The sequence below is a fragment of the Neolamprologus brichardi genome, chromosome 10 (assembly GCF_056152115.1).
Source record: "Neolamprologus brichardi isolate AB-2024 chromosome 10, ASM5615211v1, whole genome shotgun sequence".
Taxonomy (NCBI): Eukaryota; Metazoa; Chordata; class Actinopteri; order Cichliformes; family Cichlidae; genus Neolamprologus; species Neolamprologus brichardi.
The window spans coordinates 33,969,043-33,987,498 of NC_142113.1; the positions used below are offsets into that span (position 1 = coordinate 33,969,043).

Below are 18,456 nucleotides of genomic sequence, written 5' to 3' on the forward strand. Positions count from 1 at the left end.
AGCTGAAGGCTTTTCAGGGAGTTTTTAGGACTTCCTGATAATAATAACAAACTAGTGGAACTTCGTTCGCTCGTTCAGCAGCAGGTAAAAACTTTCAAGGTCAAAACACAAGAAAAAAAAATCCTCTCAAAATTTAGAGACCATCATGAAATCAGATCAGGTACGATGAGATGATGAACACGACGTCCTGACCAACCTCAGTAAGACAAAGTGAAGCAGGCCAAAGATCTCAGACACGTCCTGCTGTGATGTAAAGAAACAGCTGAGTCAGTGACATCATCAGTGGGAGAAAACCCACAGTGGGTGAACCTTCCCAGGAGTGACCGGTCGACCAAAATTACTCTTTAGAGAAGAACCCAGAAGAAGACCTGCAGGCTTCTGAGCTAAGGTCAGAGGTCACGATTCAACAATAATAAAGGGACTAAACAAAAATGAGGAGAAACTCACTGATCAGCTCAAAGTGACCAGAAACTTCATTTTGTGTTTATTTTTCCTGTTTGATGAAAGTGTGACCAACAGGACGTCTCAGCTCTGAATCAACCTGCAGGTCGAGCCGCCGCCTGGATGATCTGGTTAGAGCGCCGTACGTCTCTGCTTGATGCTCGCTGATGCTCAGATGGTTTCAGGCGTTGGGTGGAATAATTAAGGAAACGGCCATGGGTGACTTACTTAAAGCAAACAAACAGCAGAGGTTTGAAAGAAACGAAACCAAAGTAACTGCTGTTCTCGTTTTCACTGCCTGCTCGTGGGACAGAAGGAGCTGCACCGAGGAAGCAGCTTCTGCAGGTTTCTAGGAGCCTGCACATCCCGTCAGCTGAGCAGCGAGGAGCGTCCTGCGTGGGCGTCACGTTGGGAAACCTCTCTGTGTGAACGCAGCCTGCCAGGTGAGCCGGTTACATAATTCTGCTTCCAGGACCATCCCGCCTCCTGCAGGCACCTGTCCTGGATCGGCCCACAGCCCTGCAGTGATCTCATTAGGGAGTTATTTTCAGTGCTTCTTTGGTTCTTCCTGCAGGACCTAAGAGGGTTACAGAGTCCTGAGGTTCGCTCGGTGCCTGCAGAGTCACGGCAGCCTGGATGTGGGCCACCTCGAGCCGCTGCCTGCAGCCTGATCGTCTTCTGTGGAGTTTCCTGTCCTGAGGAGGATCGCAGGACTGCAGACCGCCTTTAACAAGCAGCGCACCGGGCCTCCTCCTCCGCCATGGGGAACCACGGCTCGAGCCTGGACGACATCCTGGCCGAGGACATGAACCACTGGTACAACAAGTTCATGAAGGAGTCTCCGTCAGGCCTCATCACGCTGTTCGAGCTGAAGGCCATACTCAACCTGAAGGGCTTGAACGAGGAAGCCAACCGCTGCGTGGAGCAGGTCTTCTTCACCTTCGACATGGACGGGGTGCGTTCCACGTCAGTTTGCCCAGCCTTCCATGTTTATAGGACGCGGCTTCTGCAGGAAAGTAAAAGTAATCTGACACGTCGACGGGTTTAGAGCTGGTTTTCTTTCCTGCACCTCAGTGCTTTTGTTTTCAGAATATTTCGTCTATTTCTGACCAAAACATCCAATAATGACATATAACTGTAATATCAGGCTGGTAGGATGACAGCTAGTTACGAGGCATTAATATCAATTTGAGACGAGTGTCACTAAAGTGGGGTTAAAGGTCACATGAAAGCTCAGATTAAAGACTGTACATGGGACGTGCTTTGAAATGAAAACGTCTGATTCATGAGAGAAAACTCGACCTGCTGCTTGTAGGTCTGAGCTGAGAGCTCTGCAGCTTGTGAATGAGCCCAATCAATAATCAATAATGCTGACCGGGCTTTGCTGATTGATAAATCTGACTGTGGATACAGGATGTACCAATCATAAGATATCTAAAGGCTGTTTTTAAAGTAGTGGACATAGAAGCTCGTGGTTCACATACAAGGCTGATGATAAAGTTTAACACAGAAACCTGTTGACAGCGTGTCGCCTGGGCAGCTGTTGCTATGCGACCACATGAATCTTCAAATCAGAAATCCCTCGTTTTGAAATATAAAGCGCCTTGAGGCGACTTTTGTTGTGATTTGGCGCTATATAAATAAAATTGAATTGAATTGAATTGAATTTCAATAAAGCTGGAACTGGGTGGATGTTCAGGTGTCAGAGGTCCTCCCACAGAGGCCTGGAGGCATGAATGGTTGAGCTCTGTGTGGAGACTGGAGGAGGTGGTTTTATAATGTGGATGTTGGGGGTTCGATCCTGGGCTCCTCCAACCTGCGTGGTGAAAAAAGCTCTTTGAGTCCTCAAACTGAGCCCCACGTGATGGACTGAAGCTGCGGTCTGACCAATCAGGAGCTGAGATTCAGTGTCAGGTGATCGGTGAATGTGCAGCCCAAGACTGCTGATGATTGTTAGTCTCATCTACGAGCTTGCTGTCACTCTAAATCAGCTGCTGTGTGTAACCTGGTCATAAAACCCGTGTAAGCATTACAGTAACATAAACCTTCAGTTTTTAATGTGCAGAATTACTGCACAGCTGAACGACAGCATCAGACTCTCTGTCACGTTTGCTCTGCTTTGGTTTTGTGAAGCTGAACAAACGTCCATATTAAAACTGAGGTCTGAATCTTACAGGATGTCCCTGAACGCCCCCTCGCTGATGGTTTTAACTCCCTGCTTCGTGTCTGCAGGATGGCTACATTAACTTCGTGGAGTACATCGCAGCCATCAGCCTGATGCTGAAGGGAGAAATCAACCAGAAACTGAAGTGGTACTTCAAACTGTTCGACCAGGACGGCAACGGAAAGATCGACAAGGAGGAGCTGGAGACCATCTTCGCGGTAATGAACTCACCACCACGCTGACACAGGCTTAATCTTCTCCTGTCTTTGAGCTTTTTAATGCTGCCTTCTCAGCTTCTATCTTAAGAAGGCTTAATCCCACTGACACCGGCCCGCGCTCCAAATGGTGTCATGGTGTCGTTTAAGGTCGGTGCAGCAATTACATTTCGTCTTAGTCCCACAGAAAGTTTATGTATTTATAGAAAACTAGTTTCAAACTCACACACTAGACATCTGCAATATTTCCAGCTTTACAGGAAAGTTGGACTGAAATCAAGAGCGCCCCTCTCCACATGGATCCTGAATCAGCAGCACAGAGAACAGGGCTGGATTAGCTCTGAACTTAGACCGCTGCTAATCCTCGGAGCTCAATCAATCAGTCAAGGAAACTGCTGAAAGTGGAACAAGCCGTTCCCTGACCAGTCGTGGACCAGAGAACATGGAGAACAAGATTACATTTACCAGGATATCTTTAAAGCATCATGACATCATTGGTTCTTCTTCTTTGGACTGAGCGATCCCTGCAGCAGCAGTTATGAATAGGGATGGGTATCGTTTAGGTTTTATCCGATACCGGTGCCAAACCGGTACTTTTGAAATGGTGTTGGTGCTTAAACGGTGCTCAAACCGGTGCTTAAAGAATGGAGATCACAAACTTTGTCCAAAAACCTCTCATGTTCAGCTGTTTTTTTGTAAAAAGATAACAATGTTAGTCTTTTCTGCAGCTATGGGGCATATATGGTATCACTCTTAGCTGGAAGCAGCTTAAACAATGGAAAAAACACAAACTTTGTCCAAAAACCTCTCATGTTTAACTGTTTTCCACTTTTTCTTTGGTCATTTTAGCCTTTTTGGCCAGGGTGAAGGGAGTATCTGCCATCAAACAAGAAGACAGCCGCATGTAGCTATGATGGTGTTTGCTAGTTCACCTTACATGCATTAATGTAATAACGTGGTTAGCCTACTCAACGTAAATTACACACGAACAACATTAAGCTACTCACGCAGAGAAGAACGGCTGCTGCTGCATCATCATCCTCATCATTTCTGCTACACTGGCAGGGCTAGGGGCCAGGACTCTCCTCTTCGGGTTTTTGGGGGATGTTGCTAACTCCGGGTCGATAACAGGCACCACACCCGCAGTAGACGTGCTCGGTGTGAGGTCTCGCAGCAAGCTATCAAATACGGTGCATTTCTCGGCTTTAAAAAAAACGCTATGCGTCGCCAGGTGTTTCATCAGATTTGAGGTGTTACCTCCTTTGACAGTATCACAGTATCAGCTTAAAGCACTTGTTGCAGCTGCTGAGTTTGCATCTTTTGCTGTGAAGTACAGCCAGACTTTTGACTGCTTCGCCTTGAGCATTTTAATCTGTAGCTCTGCTCTAAAAGAACGTACGTACCTGGACCCGCCTACTATCCTCGGAAACGTAAAATGATTGGCTAGAATCCAAAGTGTATCACATCTCAGGAAATAAAGCACTGAAATGTGGCTGCTTTTCAGTCTGGTTACTACCGTTTATGTCACAACCGGTGCCATCATGGCACGGGATACCGGTACCCATCCCTAGTTATGAAAAACCTGAAACTGTCCGATACAAAACGTTGAGCTCAGTCAGAGATTATTTTACTGAACGCTGACTCATCTTCATGATTCAGAAACTTATTGAGAACCTTGTTATTTGTCCTTGGTGTCTCCATCTGCAGGCCATCCAAGACATCACCCAGAACAAAGACATCGACCCTGAGGAAATCGTCTCGCTCATATTTGAGAGGATCGATGTGAAAGGAGAAGGTAATGAGGACAGCTGAGCCCAGCTCAGATAAACTCTGTAACTCCTCTCTGCCAGATCTGGACCAAAGTCGCACGACAGCCAACAATCAACCAAATAATTAGTAAACAACACAGTTGAAGATCCGACCTACACCCCAAACGACTTCCCACTATATAACTTATGGGCAGCTTTTCCACATTTTGGTCTGTGTTGTGTTTAAGAGGCATTTTGTTTATTAAATTATGGATTCTGACCTCTGACCCTGCAGGTGAGCTGACCCTGGAGGAGTTCATCGAGGGAGCCAAAGACCATGAAGATATCATGGACATGCTGAAGACCCTGATGGACCTGACGCCGGTCTTACTGAAGATTATTCAGGGCCGGACGGGAAACAGCCAATGAGAGAAACGTGGAAGCAGTGAGCTGTGATTGGCCGTTTGGACAGGTTTAACATTACAGAGAGGAAGCCTGGCTGATGATGGTCATGATGGACTCTGTGAGCTGCATCTGCCAATCCCCTCCTGCTGCAGGTCCCCCTGGACCAGGAGTTTGTGGTGCCACCAAGTCTTTCTCTTGTATGTGCTATATGTATGGAACCAACACCACTGCAGTGGGAACAAGGTCTCATATTCCTTTGCCATAGAGAACCTCATTTATCCAACATTTTGCTAATTTCTGCTTCAACTATTTAGAAAATGTGTCGCACTGACGCTGGACTGAGAATCAGAAAGTTGAGATACCTGAGGTTGAGTTTTAACAGCAGCATTAATAAAAACAACTACCAATAATAATAATAATGATAATAACTAATAGTAATAATTCTTCCAATTACTACGAGCTTTCAGAAAAACTTTTCAACATCTCAACAAGATTTTCTCCCCAGATTTATTCGTCTGACTTTGATCTATAAGAAAAGCATCAAGCTACACTTTCTGCAAGCAAACAGTCCATCAATACTGAGACAGCAGCACAGTAAAAGGACCTGAACTGTGGCTATGCCTCCATGTCTGAGAATCCTGCCAGAGCGATTTGTGTGCTAATAGTTTTTGTAATACTGAGACAGTGATTTGGAGAAGGTGCCGTCTCTGTGAGCCAGGAGATTACCGTACAGCTGATCCTCTTAATGCTGCCAAAGGATCTGATTCTTCCTCTGGAGGAGGCTTCATCATCTTTCACCCCCACACAGGTTCATGTCTTTGAGGACAAAACTAAATGTTTCAAACACATCCTGCAGCCGTGATGTGTTTACCACACAGTCTGTGGGGTCGATAAATCCACTTTCCATATCAGAGTGAAGCGGTGCATTCAGGGACCAAAGCTGCTCCATCAGCTCAATTGGCAGCAGGCCAGTCCAAAGGCCGGACCAAACTGGGGCGCCTGAGGGCAGAACAACCTATCATCTCACTCACAGTGGAGGACTAAGTACATTTACTCAAGTACTAAGCTTGACCTCATTTGTATGCCACTATCTGCTGCTCGACGTCTCAGAGAGAAGTTTTGAACTCCTCCCAGTGAACCAAGCTAACACATCAAAGCCTCAACATGATATTAATGAAGATGTGAGCACCTGCACACTTACTCAGATTTAGTGAAAGAGACCAAAAAAGGACTCAATGAAATTGTGCTTTTTGAATGAGAATTAGAGATGACATCTAGTGGCCATTGCTGGAATTGCACTTTTATTCATTCCTGCACTGATTTCAGTAGCAGTACCTACAGATGAAATGCTTTTTACCCACTGATCGCTTTCTTCTGAATCTACTGAAAGGTTCAGCAGGTTTATGTAGATGAATGTCCTGCTGTCTTCAGTTAAACGTAGTGAACAGGCGCACATTTCCACCATTTTGGAGAGGAATTATTATACCTGAGGATGTGTCATTAATGCAGGGTGGAGGACAGTTAAACAGAGGAATCTCAAATATACAACATATCCAATGATTTTGTCAACCGTATATCAAAAACAAGTTTTCTGGTCATTTCAGGAGAAAAACCTTTGGAGTAGAGTTTAAACAGGAAGACATCTGCATATCATGGAGCACAACTCTGTTGTATAGACTGTAGAGGTGGGAATCACCATACATCCCACGATACGATATTATTGCAATTTTTAAAAATATTTTGCGATATTCAGATTCTGTACATAAAGGTAAACTTTATCAATATTCATTTTCTCTAATATCAAAGTCTCACACTCAGTCTTTCTCTCATTTCAGTTTGATTGTTGACAAACTGAACGGTTTGTATTACAGTCTAGTCCAACTTAACTGAATCAACCATCTGGTACAATTATAGCTATTCTGAACTATGCAGTTTATGAAAACTATGCAGCCCCTTCAGCAACTGAAGAATTTGAAAGTAAATTAAAACAAAATATAATTTTACATTAAATAAAAAAGTTTTAAACTTAATTCAAATAAAACATGTCTTAAATTAAAATAAGTAAACTGTCATGTTTATTGCTGCCAAAAACAAGTTAAACACATTTGGACAGTGAAGGAATGTCAGGATTCTTGCTCAGAAAAAGGATCAACATGCTCTGAAGTCAGAGCACAAAAACCTTTTTGTAACAAAATATCGATTTCTGCTGTCCCTGTATCCATACATTATTACAAACAAAATATCACCATGCTACACAGTATCGAGTTTTTATAATAATGAAAATAAAGTTACTCTCAAAGGAAAAACAGATAAACAAAAGACGAAGAAGGCTGTGAACCAACCATCTGCTTCCTATCTAACCAAAACTGAAGACTGTGGGTAACTCCCAGCTCAACTCATAATATAGAGAAGCAACAAAACGTAACGCCAGTGACGGAGGATGACTAAGACGCTAACTGCCAACCTTCATGATCCGCCTTCTCTGGCTTTATATCTGTGAGGTGGTTCATCTGCAGCCAGTCAGCACTAATAATAAATCAGGTTAATGAGAAGGATTAGGTATAATAACAGGATGATGGACGTGTCGGCACACTGTATCCATCCACAGGATACTCACCAACAGCAGGACCAGAGTTTAGATGACGTTTGCATTCACCTACTTGTGAAAAATAAATCAGACATAAGCAAAATTTGGGAAAAGGGGGAAAAAAAAAACAGAGGCGGCTGCATGCACAGTCTACAAGATATCGATCATAACTTTTTATCGATTTTTGCAAAACACGGTCGGCATAATGATCAGCTCAGCTGCACGAATCAGGAGGTTTTTTTTATAAACCACTTTATCCACGGCACCCTCTAGTGGACTCTCACAGCAATACATATGCTATAAGCTTAAAGGTCAAGCACACTACCGGTCTGGTTTTGCGCGACAGGTCGCTCGATTGAATGTTTTAAATGTTTTTATTTTTACAAGGTGACATGTGTGACCACGTCAGGAGGGTCTGAGGATGTCTGACCAGCTAAGCTAGCAGGTCCTACTGTGCAACAGATTTTTATGGTGAAAATGTGTCCTGTAAAATCTTCAGTTCTAACCTCTCACGCATTGTGCTGCCTTATCAATAAAGCTTTTAAGCAAACTGTGTGCTTTTCATTTAGCCCCATTAAAGAATGTATAAAAACCCAAACACTGTGTTTTCATTTTTTAAGAACCTTTATCGATACTTTGCTGGCAAAAATGTCAAAAACAATAAAGTTTTGTACTTTGATCCAATAACGCGATGGCACTGCAGCTGTTTACAATCTCAGAGCAGCTGGATGGACTTACTGATGATGATGATGATGATGAGTAGTAGTTCGGTTTTGTGTCTCACATGAAGCACATGATTAAAATCAATTCAGAGTCAGGTGAAGGGTTCTGCCTGTCGCAGATTTGTTGTTTTTATTCTTCAAATCCAACGTGGTGAAGTCCAGGTTCTGATTTACAGTAAGTCCAGTGGAACCCTGAGGAACCAGCCAGGAGCCTGCTGGGTGATTATTAGCTAAAGCTTAAATATCATAAAACCTGGTCGTGGGGGATTCAGTTCATGTGCTGAATCAGCTGTTGGTGCACATTTAAAGTTTCCTGTTGTTTTGGTCTCCCCACCACTGCCTCATTTAGGCCGTTTAATTATGTTTTAGCTTGATTATATATTTTAGCGTATAAAGATGTTTGAATGTTGAAGTGATCCTGTCACTTGTTTTCTTGTTTTTGACAGTTTTCAGCTGCGCTGATGTTACTGTGGTTGTAAATCTGCAGACACATGCTGACTGAACTTGTCGTGTTTCTGATCAAAGATGAGCGCTGTGCTTTTGTGAGTCGTTGGTAAGTAGTTGTGCCTTTGGACGAATGAATACACAAACGAGCAGGACGCTAAACTCAGACCTGCTGCGGGAACAACGTTTGAATCTTCGGCCCTTTATCAAAGTCAGAGTGCAACACACACAGATTTGTTCATCTTTTTATTAAACAATCAGACAAAGCTGCTAAAAACATTGTGCGTCCAGTTTTGGTCCACTCGAGGTCTTTGCACCAACACTCTCTCACTGCCGCTCGCCCTTTCTGCAGTTTTGGGTGGAGTTACAGTCGGGTTCTTCCTCGCAGCTCCAGCCTCCGTCAGAGCTCCAGCTCCTCTCGCTGCTGCTCAGAGGACGTCTCAGAGCGCCTCCTGCTGCATCCTCAGCTCACTTTCAGCTACTTCCTGCCACAGCGGCCCCGTGAGCAGTCGTGTCGGCGCCTTGCTCGGAGGCAGAGGTATTGGGGGTCGAACCCGCGACGCGTCACAGCAGTTTAGGTTTGTCCTCCCGTCGCAGCAGCAGGCTGGCATACAGGCGCAGGAAGGCGTAACAAACTCCCACGGCGCAGTACACCGACGTCACCAGCAGGGGGAGGAAGGGCAGCCTCTGCTGCCACGGCGACAGCGGGAAGACAACCTCACAGGCGATCGCCACGGCAACCAACCCCAGCAGGTAGATGACCTCCAGAGGATTTAGCAGAAACCCCTGAGCACTGAGGGCAGAGTAATCAGATTACTTCTAAAATAGTAAAAGTAAAGTACACTGATACTGTAGTAGTGTTTGTGTTTACCTGTGCAGCTTCCTGAGAGCAGTGAAGGAGAAGATGCTGAACATCAGCATGAGCGCCACCTTCATGGGCAGCTCTGAAAAACACCATCATCATCATCATCATCATCATCATCATCTAAACGCAGTAATGTTGAGTCTGCTGCACGCTGGAGCTCCTGGCGAGCGGCGCTCTCGCGCGTTTCTGCTAGCTGAGCAAACGTAGTGACTACTTCCTGTTTACCTGCGGGCGTGAAGAGCAGCGGGAACAGGGAGTAGTGACCTGTGGTGGCCAGGATCAGGAAGATCCCAGCATCCTCTCTGCTCTCCACCGCCAGGATGCTGCGGGAAGAGAAACAAGGCGAAATCGGTCAAGCTGATGACATCATCATGTGACAGGACGGGTCGGCGCTCACCTGAGGGGAAGGATGGCGATGAGGATGGCCTTCTCGTGGACATGCCAGCCGAACATGAAGGAGCCCAGAGCGCAGAGCAGCAGGCAGCGCAGGAAGCCCCGAGCACCGCGAGGGCGGAGCCAGATGGACGCCGCCGCCGGCTTCAGAGAAGAGGAGGAGATCGTTAAAACGTGACCACACCCACACGTGAACACAATCGGGTCTCAGCGTCCAGCTCGACTCACCAGGATGGACAGCAGCGTGCAGACGAGCGTGACGGCGGGCGTCACGGAGGGAAGGACCGAGTGCTCAAACTCCTGAACCAACCCGCCCGTCATGGACGCCAGGGGAAGCTCCGCCTCCTCGAGCAGCTTCAGGCGAACCCCTTGGAGGAAAAAAACAGAGCTCAGACCGCCATCCGCCTCCTCCACATCATGATGCGTGGTTTTAATGTCCTGTAAACAGAGGGGGCGGAGCCTCACCGAGCACCGCCAGGGTTTTGTCCAGCACGTTGTAGAGCGCCCAGATGTTCGGCGCCCAGTAGGCGTGACAGAGACCGCGCTTAAAGGGGAAGAGCCTGGAGAGCACCTGAGGGAGCTGCCCCTGAAAGGCAAACGAGCATCGTCAGGTCACGGCGCCGTCGAGCGACCTTCAGTAACAAACAAACACTGCGGTGACCTCTCACCATGGCGATGAAAGGGCCAAAGGACAGAGCGCAGACAGAGGTCACGATGGCGCCCAGAGCCAGCAGGCGCAGCAGGCTGAAACTCGACCACCTGATGGAGCCGTCTGCAAAATAAACACGTGGTCAGTAGTCCGGCACAGACGCAGTACCGACTCGCACCAGCAGGAGGAGCCATGGGTCGGACCTCACCTTTGTTGTCCTGAGTGAAGCAGTAACTCCTCAGCAGGTAGACGCCGTACGCGGGGGCCACGTACAGGTAGATGTGCTTCAGGTTGAGCAGCAAGGCGAACAACAGCGCCCCCTGCAGGTGCTGAGACTGAATCACACAGGCGAAGCATCACAATCACTTTTTTCTACTCTTGGAACTGTATGATGTCACAGAGAGAGGACAGATACTCCACCCACTTGGGGGAGGAGCTAAAACTGCTCATTTCAGACAGAGAATGAGGCTTATTCTGAGCTGTGAATCATGCTAAGCTGCTGTGTGAGCACAGCTCGTACCTGCAGGTGTTTGGCCACCGACAGCAGCAGGAAGCCGAACAGGAAGCCGTTATACTGGAAGTGAATGTCTGAGGTGGGAGTGAAGGAAAAACCAGCACTCGACCAAAACATTAGGAACACAACACCCACGACACATGGAGCTTTTTATCACAGGCTGAAACGCCACTGCTCAGGCTGCGTCATTAAGGGTGGCGTTCACGCCGCAGCCGCGCGGAGGCCGGCAGTTTAACGCACAGGCAGAGCCGCAGGATACGATCGACGAGGAGGAGGCCGAAGTTCCACAGCAGCAGCACGGCCAGGACAAAGGACGGCTGGCTCAAAATGTCCCGAGATCCCTTTGGCTCCCGAACGCACCTGCAGCACCTGGAGGAGGACAGAGCCAATCAGGACGCAGGAAACGGCTGTGTCAGAAGCTCCAGCTGTTTCCCGGGGACACACTCACTCTCTGGCGGCGTAGATGAAAACCACGTCGGTGACGATCACTGACAGCCTCTGGAACAGCACCGTGGCCGGGCTGGCGTAGTTCAGCTTCTCCACCTGCAGCATGTTTGCGTCAAAGCGGCGCGCCACCTGAGACAGGCCGAACTCGAACCAGGCGAACAGCGGCGGGTAGTCCAGGGTCCACTCGGACGCGTTCTGCAGGAGAGAAACCGCCTCGTGAAACATCAGCGAGCTTTCCCACCGCCTCCCACAGGTGCTTTCATTTTACAGGTGAGTGTTGCCTCCTCCTCCCTCACCTCATAGTACCACCTGGACACGGGCAGGCTGTGCGTGATGGCCAACCAGTTCCTGTGCACCTCAAAGTCCGTCGACCGGCTGAAGACACACACACACACACACACACACACACACACACGCACAAAACAGTTTAACAGACCCAGCGGGACAGATAGAGGCTTCAGCTTGACCTCCACCTGGGGAGCACCACCTGCACCGAGGCCACAGTGACCATACACACGTTCATCTAAAGGACAGCAGGTGTGCGCTCCGTCAGTAACACCTGAACTGTCAGAGGATCAATCTGAATGTACTCAAACACTTTCTCATTTCTTAACTTCACATGGACACAAAGGTCACATGTCTCAGGGTTAAAGGTCACCGGCTCACCTCTCAGTACACTGTGGAGCCTTTTATTAGGTGTTTTACAGAGCACAGAGGTGTTAGCTGGGCTGTATTCATGCCGAATGTCTCAGTGTTTTAAACTGACTCCGCTTATTTAAAAAGATCCGATTCATCCGCTGTGCTCACGGAAAAACACGCGCGAGGTTTTTAATCGGGAGATTTCCCGCAGGGATCCGGTCCTCACAGACGCCGGACTGCGCTTCACGAGACGTTCGCGGGCTCTGAGCCTCCTGACACTCGTTAAAGCTCAGCAGACCCGGCAGAGTGACTTATGACGCCCGTTGCATCCCGGGTGTACCTGTACGGTCAATCACCTGTGTGAAACGTCATCAAGCAGCGCCAAAACGAAGCTCTAAAGAAAAACGGCGTACCCCTGAAGCCCAGCCTGCAGCTGATGACGGCTCGGGTTCAAGTTCAAACAAACTCGGATTTCACACGAACTCAAACTAAACGATCTCATCCGTGCACACCTTCGCGCACGCACGCGCGCAGAGCCCTCACTGTTATCGCGTTCAGGAAATCACGTTAACGTGCTGCTGGCTAATAACCGCGGTGACACTGAGGAAGACTCGGGACTCACTACGCGCTGATGAAGAAGCACTTCAGCAGAGAAACTCCCACAGCTAACGCCGGGAACCAGCTGCAGCTGTCCGCCGCCATGACAGTCGGCCTGCTGACGTCTGCTTCAAACTTTATTGACAAAGCCGAGGAGGACAGTTCCTCAGTGAACTTTATTTATTTGTTGTTGTTTTTATTTATTTATTTAAACAGAGTTTAAACAGAGTCCTCAGTCCTGTTTCTGTTTGTTTAGATATTTATGTAAAAAAATAATAAGTTCGCTTTTATAATGATGCTTTAAATGTCGACAGGTAAAGTCGGAATTCTGAGCTTCGTCTGTGCTAGACTTAAATGTCACACACTGAAGTTTCCTCCCGCGTTTAAAACCTTTCAGTTCATTAAAAGAAAAACTTCAGTTTCAGAGAAGAAAATTAAAACTATTTAAACGTATCTCTTTATTTCTGTTTTTAAATAGTTTTGTAATTTCTGATTTTACTTAAATTCTTAAATGTTCTTAGACTTTTTGTCCCTTAGTTCCTCTTGCTGCACCACAGCTGATCGTCCACCTCCATCTCCTCTATCCCAGCATCCTCCTCTGTCACACCAACCCTCTGCATGTCCTCCTTCACTACATCCATGAACCTCCCCTGAGCTCCTCCTCTCCTCCTGCCTCCACCCTGTCTCCTCTGTAGAAGTCCAAACCACGTCAGCCTCTGTCTCTGAGCGGTCCCTCTGATGGACTCGTCCTGCTCACGGCAAATTAATATCTGAACACTTCCAACAAATACACTGATCTGTCATATTTGATCATCTTTAGCTGATTTTGCATAAAGTTTGTTACACGTAAACATCTGAGTGCTTCAGTTCAAACTGAAGAAGCACCGACGGCGCTGACACCCTCACCGGTCTGCACCAGCCGGGGGCGCTGTCTCCCCAACTGTCACGGTGTTTTCTGTGACCCACAGTCCCTGAATGCAGCATGGGTAGGGCCTGCGCCTTCCTCGGTGTGACAGTTTCCGGTTTGTGAGCGCTGTGTGTATTTGTGCGTAAACACTCCAAAGTTTGTAAGTAAAGTCACAAAAACTCTGAAATCACAGCAGCTTCCGGGATGAACGTGCTCATGAGGAGGTGTTTCCGGCAGCGGGTGGTCACGTGGAGAGGTGAGGCTGAAGCAGAGGACCCCAAAAATCTGACAGACTCACCAAATCACCGCAGACACGCTGGTTTCCGGTCACTGTGACGTTTCTGTGTTTACGTAGCTCATACTTCGGTCATAAATCAGGTTCAGTAATGAAGGACAGCCAATCAGAGTCCAGCTGCAGAAGCGTTTACACTAACTCACCTGGTTAAATTGTATCAAAGTTTAATGTCTGCATTGTTAGGGGCGTGGCCTGTGTGTGTGTACAGCCTTCGTGTGTGTGTTTTAAAGGTCTCCATGTGGGGGCGCCGCTGACGACCTTCGATGTGAGGAAGGTTGAGCTGACGCCGCTGGAGCAGCGCAAACTGACGTTCGATTCCCACGCCATGGTCACAGAGCTGCAGAGCAGCGGTGAGGTCGCTGTCAGGCGTGTCGGCGTGTAGCACCGGCTGTAACACGGAGCACTCATCACATGTTTTTGTGCAGGTTTCGAGAAGAACCAGGCGGAGCTGATCGTCTCAGCTCTGGTCACTCTCGCCACGGCCAACATGGACGTCGTTTACAAAGACATGGTGACCAAATCCCATCAGGTGGGAACCAGAGACGAGCTCCACCCTCCAGCTGTTTCCACAGAGTTACAGACTTTTCTTTCTTTAGGAGATCGCCCTGCAGCAGATCATGGCTCACCTGGACTCCGTCAGGAAGGACATGGTGATCCTGGAGAAGAGCGAGTTCGCTAACCTGCGATCCGAGAACACGGTACGTCGGCTTTCCTTCTTTTCTCTAATCGTCCAGTACTCCTGCCTAACAGCTGGACACCTCGAGTCTGTCACAGTTACTCGGATTTGTGGAAGTTTTTGTAGGAAGTTCATGAGCTGATGGTGGAGCTCACATTTGACCTGTCAGTGCTCCTTAATGAAGCTTCTGGTTCCTTGGACCATGACTGCGGGTTAGGACTAAAGAAGAAGCAGAGTTGGTGCAGGCGTCCCTCAGGGCTCTGCTCTTGGTCCTCTTCTGTGTCACGATGTGTCTGATGATGTCATACGTGCTCGTCCTAGTCTGACCATCAGTAAATCCTCAGATTAACAAAGAGAGGAAAGCATCTGCAGGTTGTTCTGGATCGTTCCCGACTTCCTAAAAATCTTTTTGTTCCTGCAGAAAATGAAGCGAGAGCTGGAGCAGCTCCAGAACCGGCTGCAGGTGAGCGTGAGGATCCCATGTGGGCTTTAGCGTGAGGTCCCCGCTGTAACGCCACGTGTCTGCTGATGTTTTTATCTGCAGGAGGAGAGCAGGAAGATGATGGCAGAAACCAAACTGGACATCAACCTGGAGAGGAGCAGGGTCTCCGACATGGTGAGGCTCTCGAGGAATTTACCACAGGAACAGCGGAGCTTTAGCAAAACGCATCGGGCGGGTCATCCGGCCGCTCGCCGCTCGCCTCGGCTGCTTAAAGGTTCAGTTTGGGTAAATTTAAAGGAGCGTGGGCACGTGACGCGTCTCTGAAGCTGCTCTCATGTTTTTGTCTCAGTTCACTGAGCAGGAGAAGAAGCTGATGGAGGCCACGTCAGACTTTCATCACAAGGTGACGACAACAGCTGCAGCACTGATGCTGTAAAGTACCGCTGGCTTGTAGCTCTGCAGCGCCATTGGTTGTTTTAACTGATGACATCACGTGTGTCTCGTGCTCAGAGATCCGAGCTGGAAAACGACAACATGGAGATCAACAGGAAGCTGGACCTGCAGGTGGCCTCGCTGAAGACGCTGCTGGAGTCCCTGAAACTGCAGACGATTCGCTACCTGGCAGGTGAGACGGGAGCCGTGCGTCTGCGGGTGTGCGACGGCGGTGAAGACGAACACTGACGCTGCGCTGCTGCCTGTCAGCACAACGTTTTATGTCTGTCCTCAGAGAAACACCAGTTTTCTGTGTGGACAGCAGGGGGCGCTGTAGTACACAGAGTGCAGCTGTAGATGTTGCTTCCCTGTGAACTTTTACACGTTGTGTTACTTTACAACCACAAACTTGATGTTTAATTTCTGTGACAAAGCAACACAAACAGCACAGAACTGTGTGGCATGAAAACACACGCTTATCAAAGCTTTGAGCCACGAAACAGTGACGTGTGCGTTTGTATCCAGCCCCGTGTCGCACTTTGAGCCACCAGCTCTGCTACATTTCTGTTCTTTGTTTTAAAGCAGCTCAACTCCAGATCGGACGCGTCTGTGAACAGCAGTTTGTGTCGCCGCAGACGCTCAGCCGGCCTCAGCTCTGGACTCTGATCCAGGTCCCTCTGCAGCTCCTGCTGTGTGTTCAGGCTTCTCAGTCTCAAGTCCTCAGGCTTTGGCCTCGTCTGAGCAGAGCACCGTCTGCCATGTTTGCTGTGTCCCTACACGACTCCTGCAAACTGCAGACGAGACTGTTTATCTGTCAACAGTGGCTTCTTCTTGCCACTCGTCCATATCTCCACATAGATTTGTGCAGACTTCCCGTTGTCCTGTGGACAGACTCTCTGTGAGCTGTGGGTTTCTGCTCCAGAGTGACCGTGGGCCTCGTGGAAGCTTCTCTGAGCATAGCTCTCCGTGCTCGCTCTGTGTCGTGGCAGGTTTGCAGTTGTAGGAAACTTTTGGATGATGGATCGAACAGCGAGATGTTCACAGCTCAGGATATTTATAGAAGCTAACTCCTCTTCATCCCTGAGCTGTGTGCTGCCTTCACAGAGCAGGTGTGTTTATAATGACACTAAATCACACACCGGTGGACTCTGTTCTCTACAGCAGCGGTCCCCAACCCCCGGGCCTCGGACCGGTACCGGTCCGTGAGTCGTTTGGTACCGGGCCGCGAGAGTTGAGGCTCAGGTGTGAAATGTATAGTTTTCAGGGTTTTTATCGGTTTTCAGCGTTATTTTGTTTTTATCGTTAACTCTGTTTTCCTGGGTCTTTTCACGTGTGTTATGAATAAATCTTCTTTTTTTTGGTACCAGTACTAGTTTTATTTTGTTGTATTTATCCGCGACACCTTAAAGGCCGGTCTGGGCATAAACCGTCCGTGGCGCAAAAAAGGTTGGAGACCGCTGGTCTAATAAGCGACTTCGGGGGGCTGATTGCACTGAGGGGCTGCACAAACACACTTCACATTTTTATTTGGAGTCCACGTATCGTCTTCGTATCGTCTTCACAGGTTTCTGCTACTTTGACTAAATGTGTCAAAGTTCACGGGTATAAAGACTTTTTCAACACGCTGTAGACAGTCGGTGATTCAGTCTGTCCATAAACGTTACAGTGAAATCAGAGAACGCAGCGTCGTCGTTTAGCCGTGTCTGATGATGCAGCGTGAGGTAACAACGCCATTCACGAGTCACAGACCGTACAGTGATGTCAGCAGGCGACACGTCCTGATGGGGCTGAAGCTGAACGTGATCTAACATCATCACAGTTTTGTCCATGAACGGATCAGGAGCCTGAAACCTTAAGGTGGAATAAAAAGGGTCCTAAAATCACGCCCTGTGGCACGCCATGTTAGCACGCCATGTTAGCACGCCCTTTAGCACGCCATGTTAGCACGCCATGTTAGCACGCCATGTTAGCACGCCATGTTAACACGCCATGTTAGCACATCATGTTAGCACATCATGTTAGCACGCCATGTTAGCACATCATGTTAGCACATCATGTTAGCACGCCATGTTAGCACGCAATGTTAGCACGCCATGTTAACACGCCATGTTAGCACATCATGTTAGCACATCATGTTAGCACGCCATGTTAGCACATCATGTTAGCACGCCATGTTAGCACGCCATGTTAGCACGCCATGTTAGCACTCATGAAGCTGGGCTGTTACCCATCAGCCACCACAGGTGGATGAGCCGCAGCACTGCGACCACGCGTAGAACCTGATTTCTGTCGTGCTAAAACCTGATGATGAACTTCTTTAAAACTTCAGACAGAACCAAACTCGTCTTTACGTCGGCTCTGAGTTTATATCAAAGCTCCAGAAACGCGAGAATTAAATTTTGCTGTTTTTAATTTGGAGGTTTGAATGAAGACCCGACTTTCACTATTTCTGTAACGCTGACGCTCTGCTCCTCCTCAGCCACCCTCTTCTCCGGCCTCGCCGTCGCTCTGGGACTCTACCGCCTCTGGAAGCCGTGACTCGTCTTCATCCACCACACAAAGTAGTTCCAGAAGAATAAAACTCTGATATTTGATCTGAGCCCAACAGAGTGAAAATACTCAGAATCAGCAACATGTACTCAGAGTATCCGAAGTAGAAGTACTCAGTATATACGGCATACTTTATATTTCAGAAGGACCGGCACAGAGTAAAAGTACTCGAGTTACCAGCTGATTGTACTGTTACTGAGGTAGAACTTGGACTCAAACACTAGTTTAAATGTTTTTTATAACTTGTCTTAAACACTTTTGTTAATAAAGTTTTGATTTTGATTTCAGAAACATAAACTCTGATATTTCTGGAAGAAACAAAAA

At 47.9% G+C, this 18,456-nt stretch overlaps 3 protein-coding genes across 3 annotated transcripts; 2 read left to right on the forward strand and 1 right to left on the reverse strand.

Annotated features, from left to right (window-relative positions):
* Positions 1-1,136: 1,136 nt before the first annotated feature.
* On the forward strand, positions 1,137-6,542 carry guca1d (guanylate cyclase activator 1d). The gene is made up of 4 exons (XM_087847646.1): positions 1,137-1,396; positions 2,674-2,823; positions 4,528-4,615; positions 4,864-6,542. Exons 1-4 carry the CDS (start codon positions 1,202-1,204, stop codon positions 4,995-4,997), a joined length of 567 nt encoding a protein of 188 aa, XP_087703772.1. The 5' UTR covers positions 1,137-1,201; the 3' UTR covers positions 4,998-6,542.
* A 2,426-nt stretch (positions 6,543-8,968) lies between these two features.
* Positions 8,969-13,017, reverse strand: alg8 (ALG8 alpha-1,3-glucosyltransferase). The gene is made up of 13 exons (XM_006808266.2): positions 12,856-13,017; positions 11,891-11,969; positions 11,596-11,789; positions 11,407-11,516; positions 11,154-11,221; positions 10,842-10,968; positions 10,653-10,756; positions 10,450-10,570; positions 10,213-10,352; positions 9,989-10,128; positions 9,817-9,914; positions 9,598-9,670; positions 8,969-9,519 (listed from the first exon to the last, which is right to left on the reverse strand). The coding sequence occupies exons 1-13, from the start codon at positions 12,933-12,935 to the stop codon at positions 9,291-9,293; spliced, it is 1,563 nt and encodes a 520-aa protein (XP_006808329.2). The 5' UTR covers positions 12,936-13,017; the 3' UTR covers positions 8,969-9,290.
* Positions 13,018-13,826: 809 nt separating this feature from the next.
* On the forward strand, positions 13,827-18,431 carry ccdc90b (coiled-coil domain containing 90B). The gene is made up of 9 exons (XM_006808267.3): positions 13,827-13,993; positions 14,263-14,382; positions 14,458-14,561; positions 14,629-14,730; positions 15,130-15,171; positions 15,253-15,324; positions 15,500-15,553; positions 15,661-15,775; positions 18,062-18,431. The coding sequence occupies exons 1-9, from the start codon at positions 13,942-13,944 to the stop codon at positions 18,118-18,120; spliced, it is 720 nt and encodes a 239-aa protein (XP_006808330.3). The 5' UTR covers positions 13,827-13,941; the 3' UTR covers positions 18,121-18,431.
* Positions 18,432-18,456: the final 25 nt, after the last annotated feature.

Excerpts from the sequence above, each read along its gene's own strand:
- guca1d (XM_087847646.1), top strand. The coding sequence starts at position 1,202 with ATGGGGAACCACGGCTCGAGCCTGGACGACATCCTGGCCGAGGACATG. Across the intron at positions 1,397-2,673 it reads TCACCTTCGACATGGACGGG|GATGGCTACATTAACTTCGT; the intron begins GTGCGTTCCACG and ends TCGTGTCTGCAG. Across the intron at positions 2,824-4,527 it reads AGCTGGAGACCATCTTCGCG|GCCATCCAAGACATCACCCA; the intron begins GTAATGAACTCA and ends CTCCATCTGCAG.
- alg8 (XM_006808266.2), bottom strand. The coding sequence starts at position 12,935 with ATGGCGGCGGACAGCTGCAGCTGGTTCCCGGCGTTAGCTGTGGGAGTT. Across the intron at positions 11,222-11,406 it reads CGGCCTCCTCCTCGTCGATC|ACATTCACTTCCAGTATAAC; the intron begins GTATCCTGCGGC and ends CTCCCACCTCAG. Across the intron at positions 9,671-9,816 it reads GCTGCTCTTCACGCCCGCAG|AGCTGCCCATGAAGGTGGCG; the intron begins GTAAACAGGAAG and ends GGTGTTTTTCAG.
- ccdc90b (XM_006808267.3), top strand. The coding sequence starts at position 13,942 with ATGAACGTGCTCATGAGGAGGTGTTTCCGGCAGCGGGTGGTCACGTGG. Across the intron at positions 15,172-15,252 it reads AGCTCCAGAACCGGCTGCAG|GAGGAGAGCAGGAAGATGAT; the intron begins GTGAGCGTGAGG and ends TTTTATCTGCAG. Across the intron at positions 15,325-15,499 it reads GGAGCAGGGTCTCCGACATG|TTCACTGAGCAGGAGAAGAA; the intron begins GTGAGGCTCTCG and ends TTTTTGTCTCAG.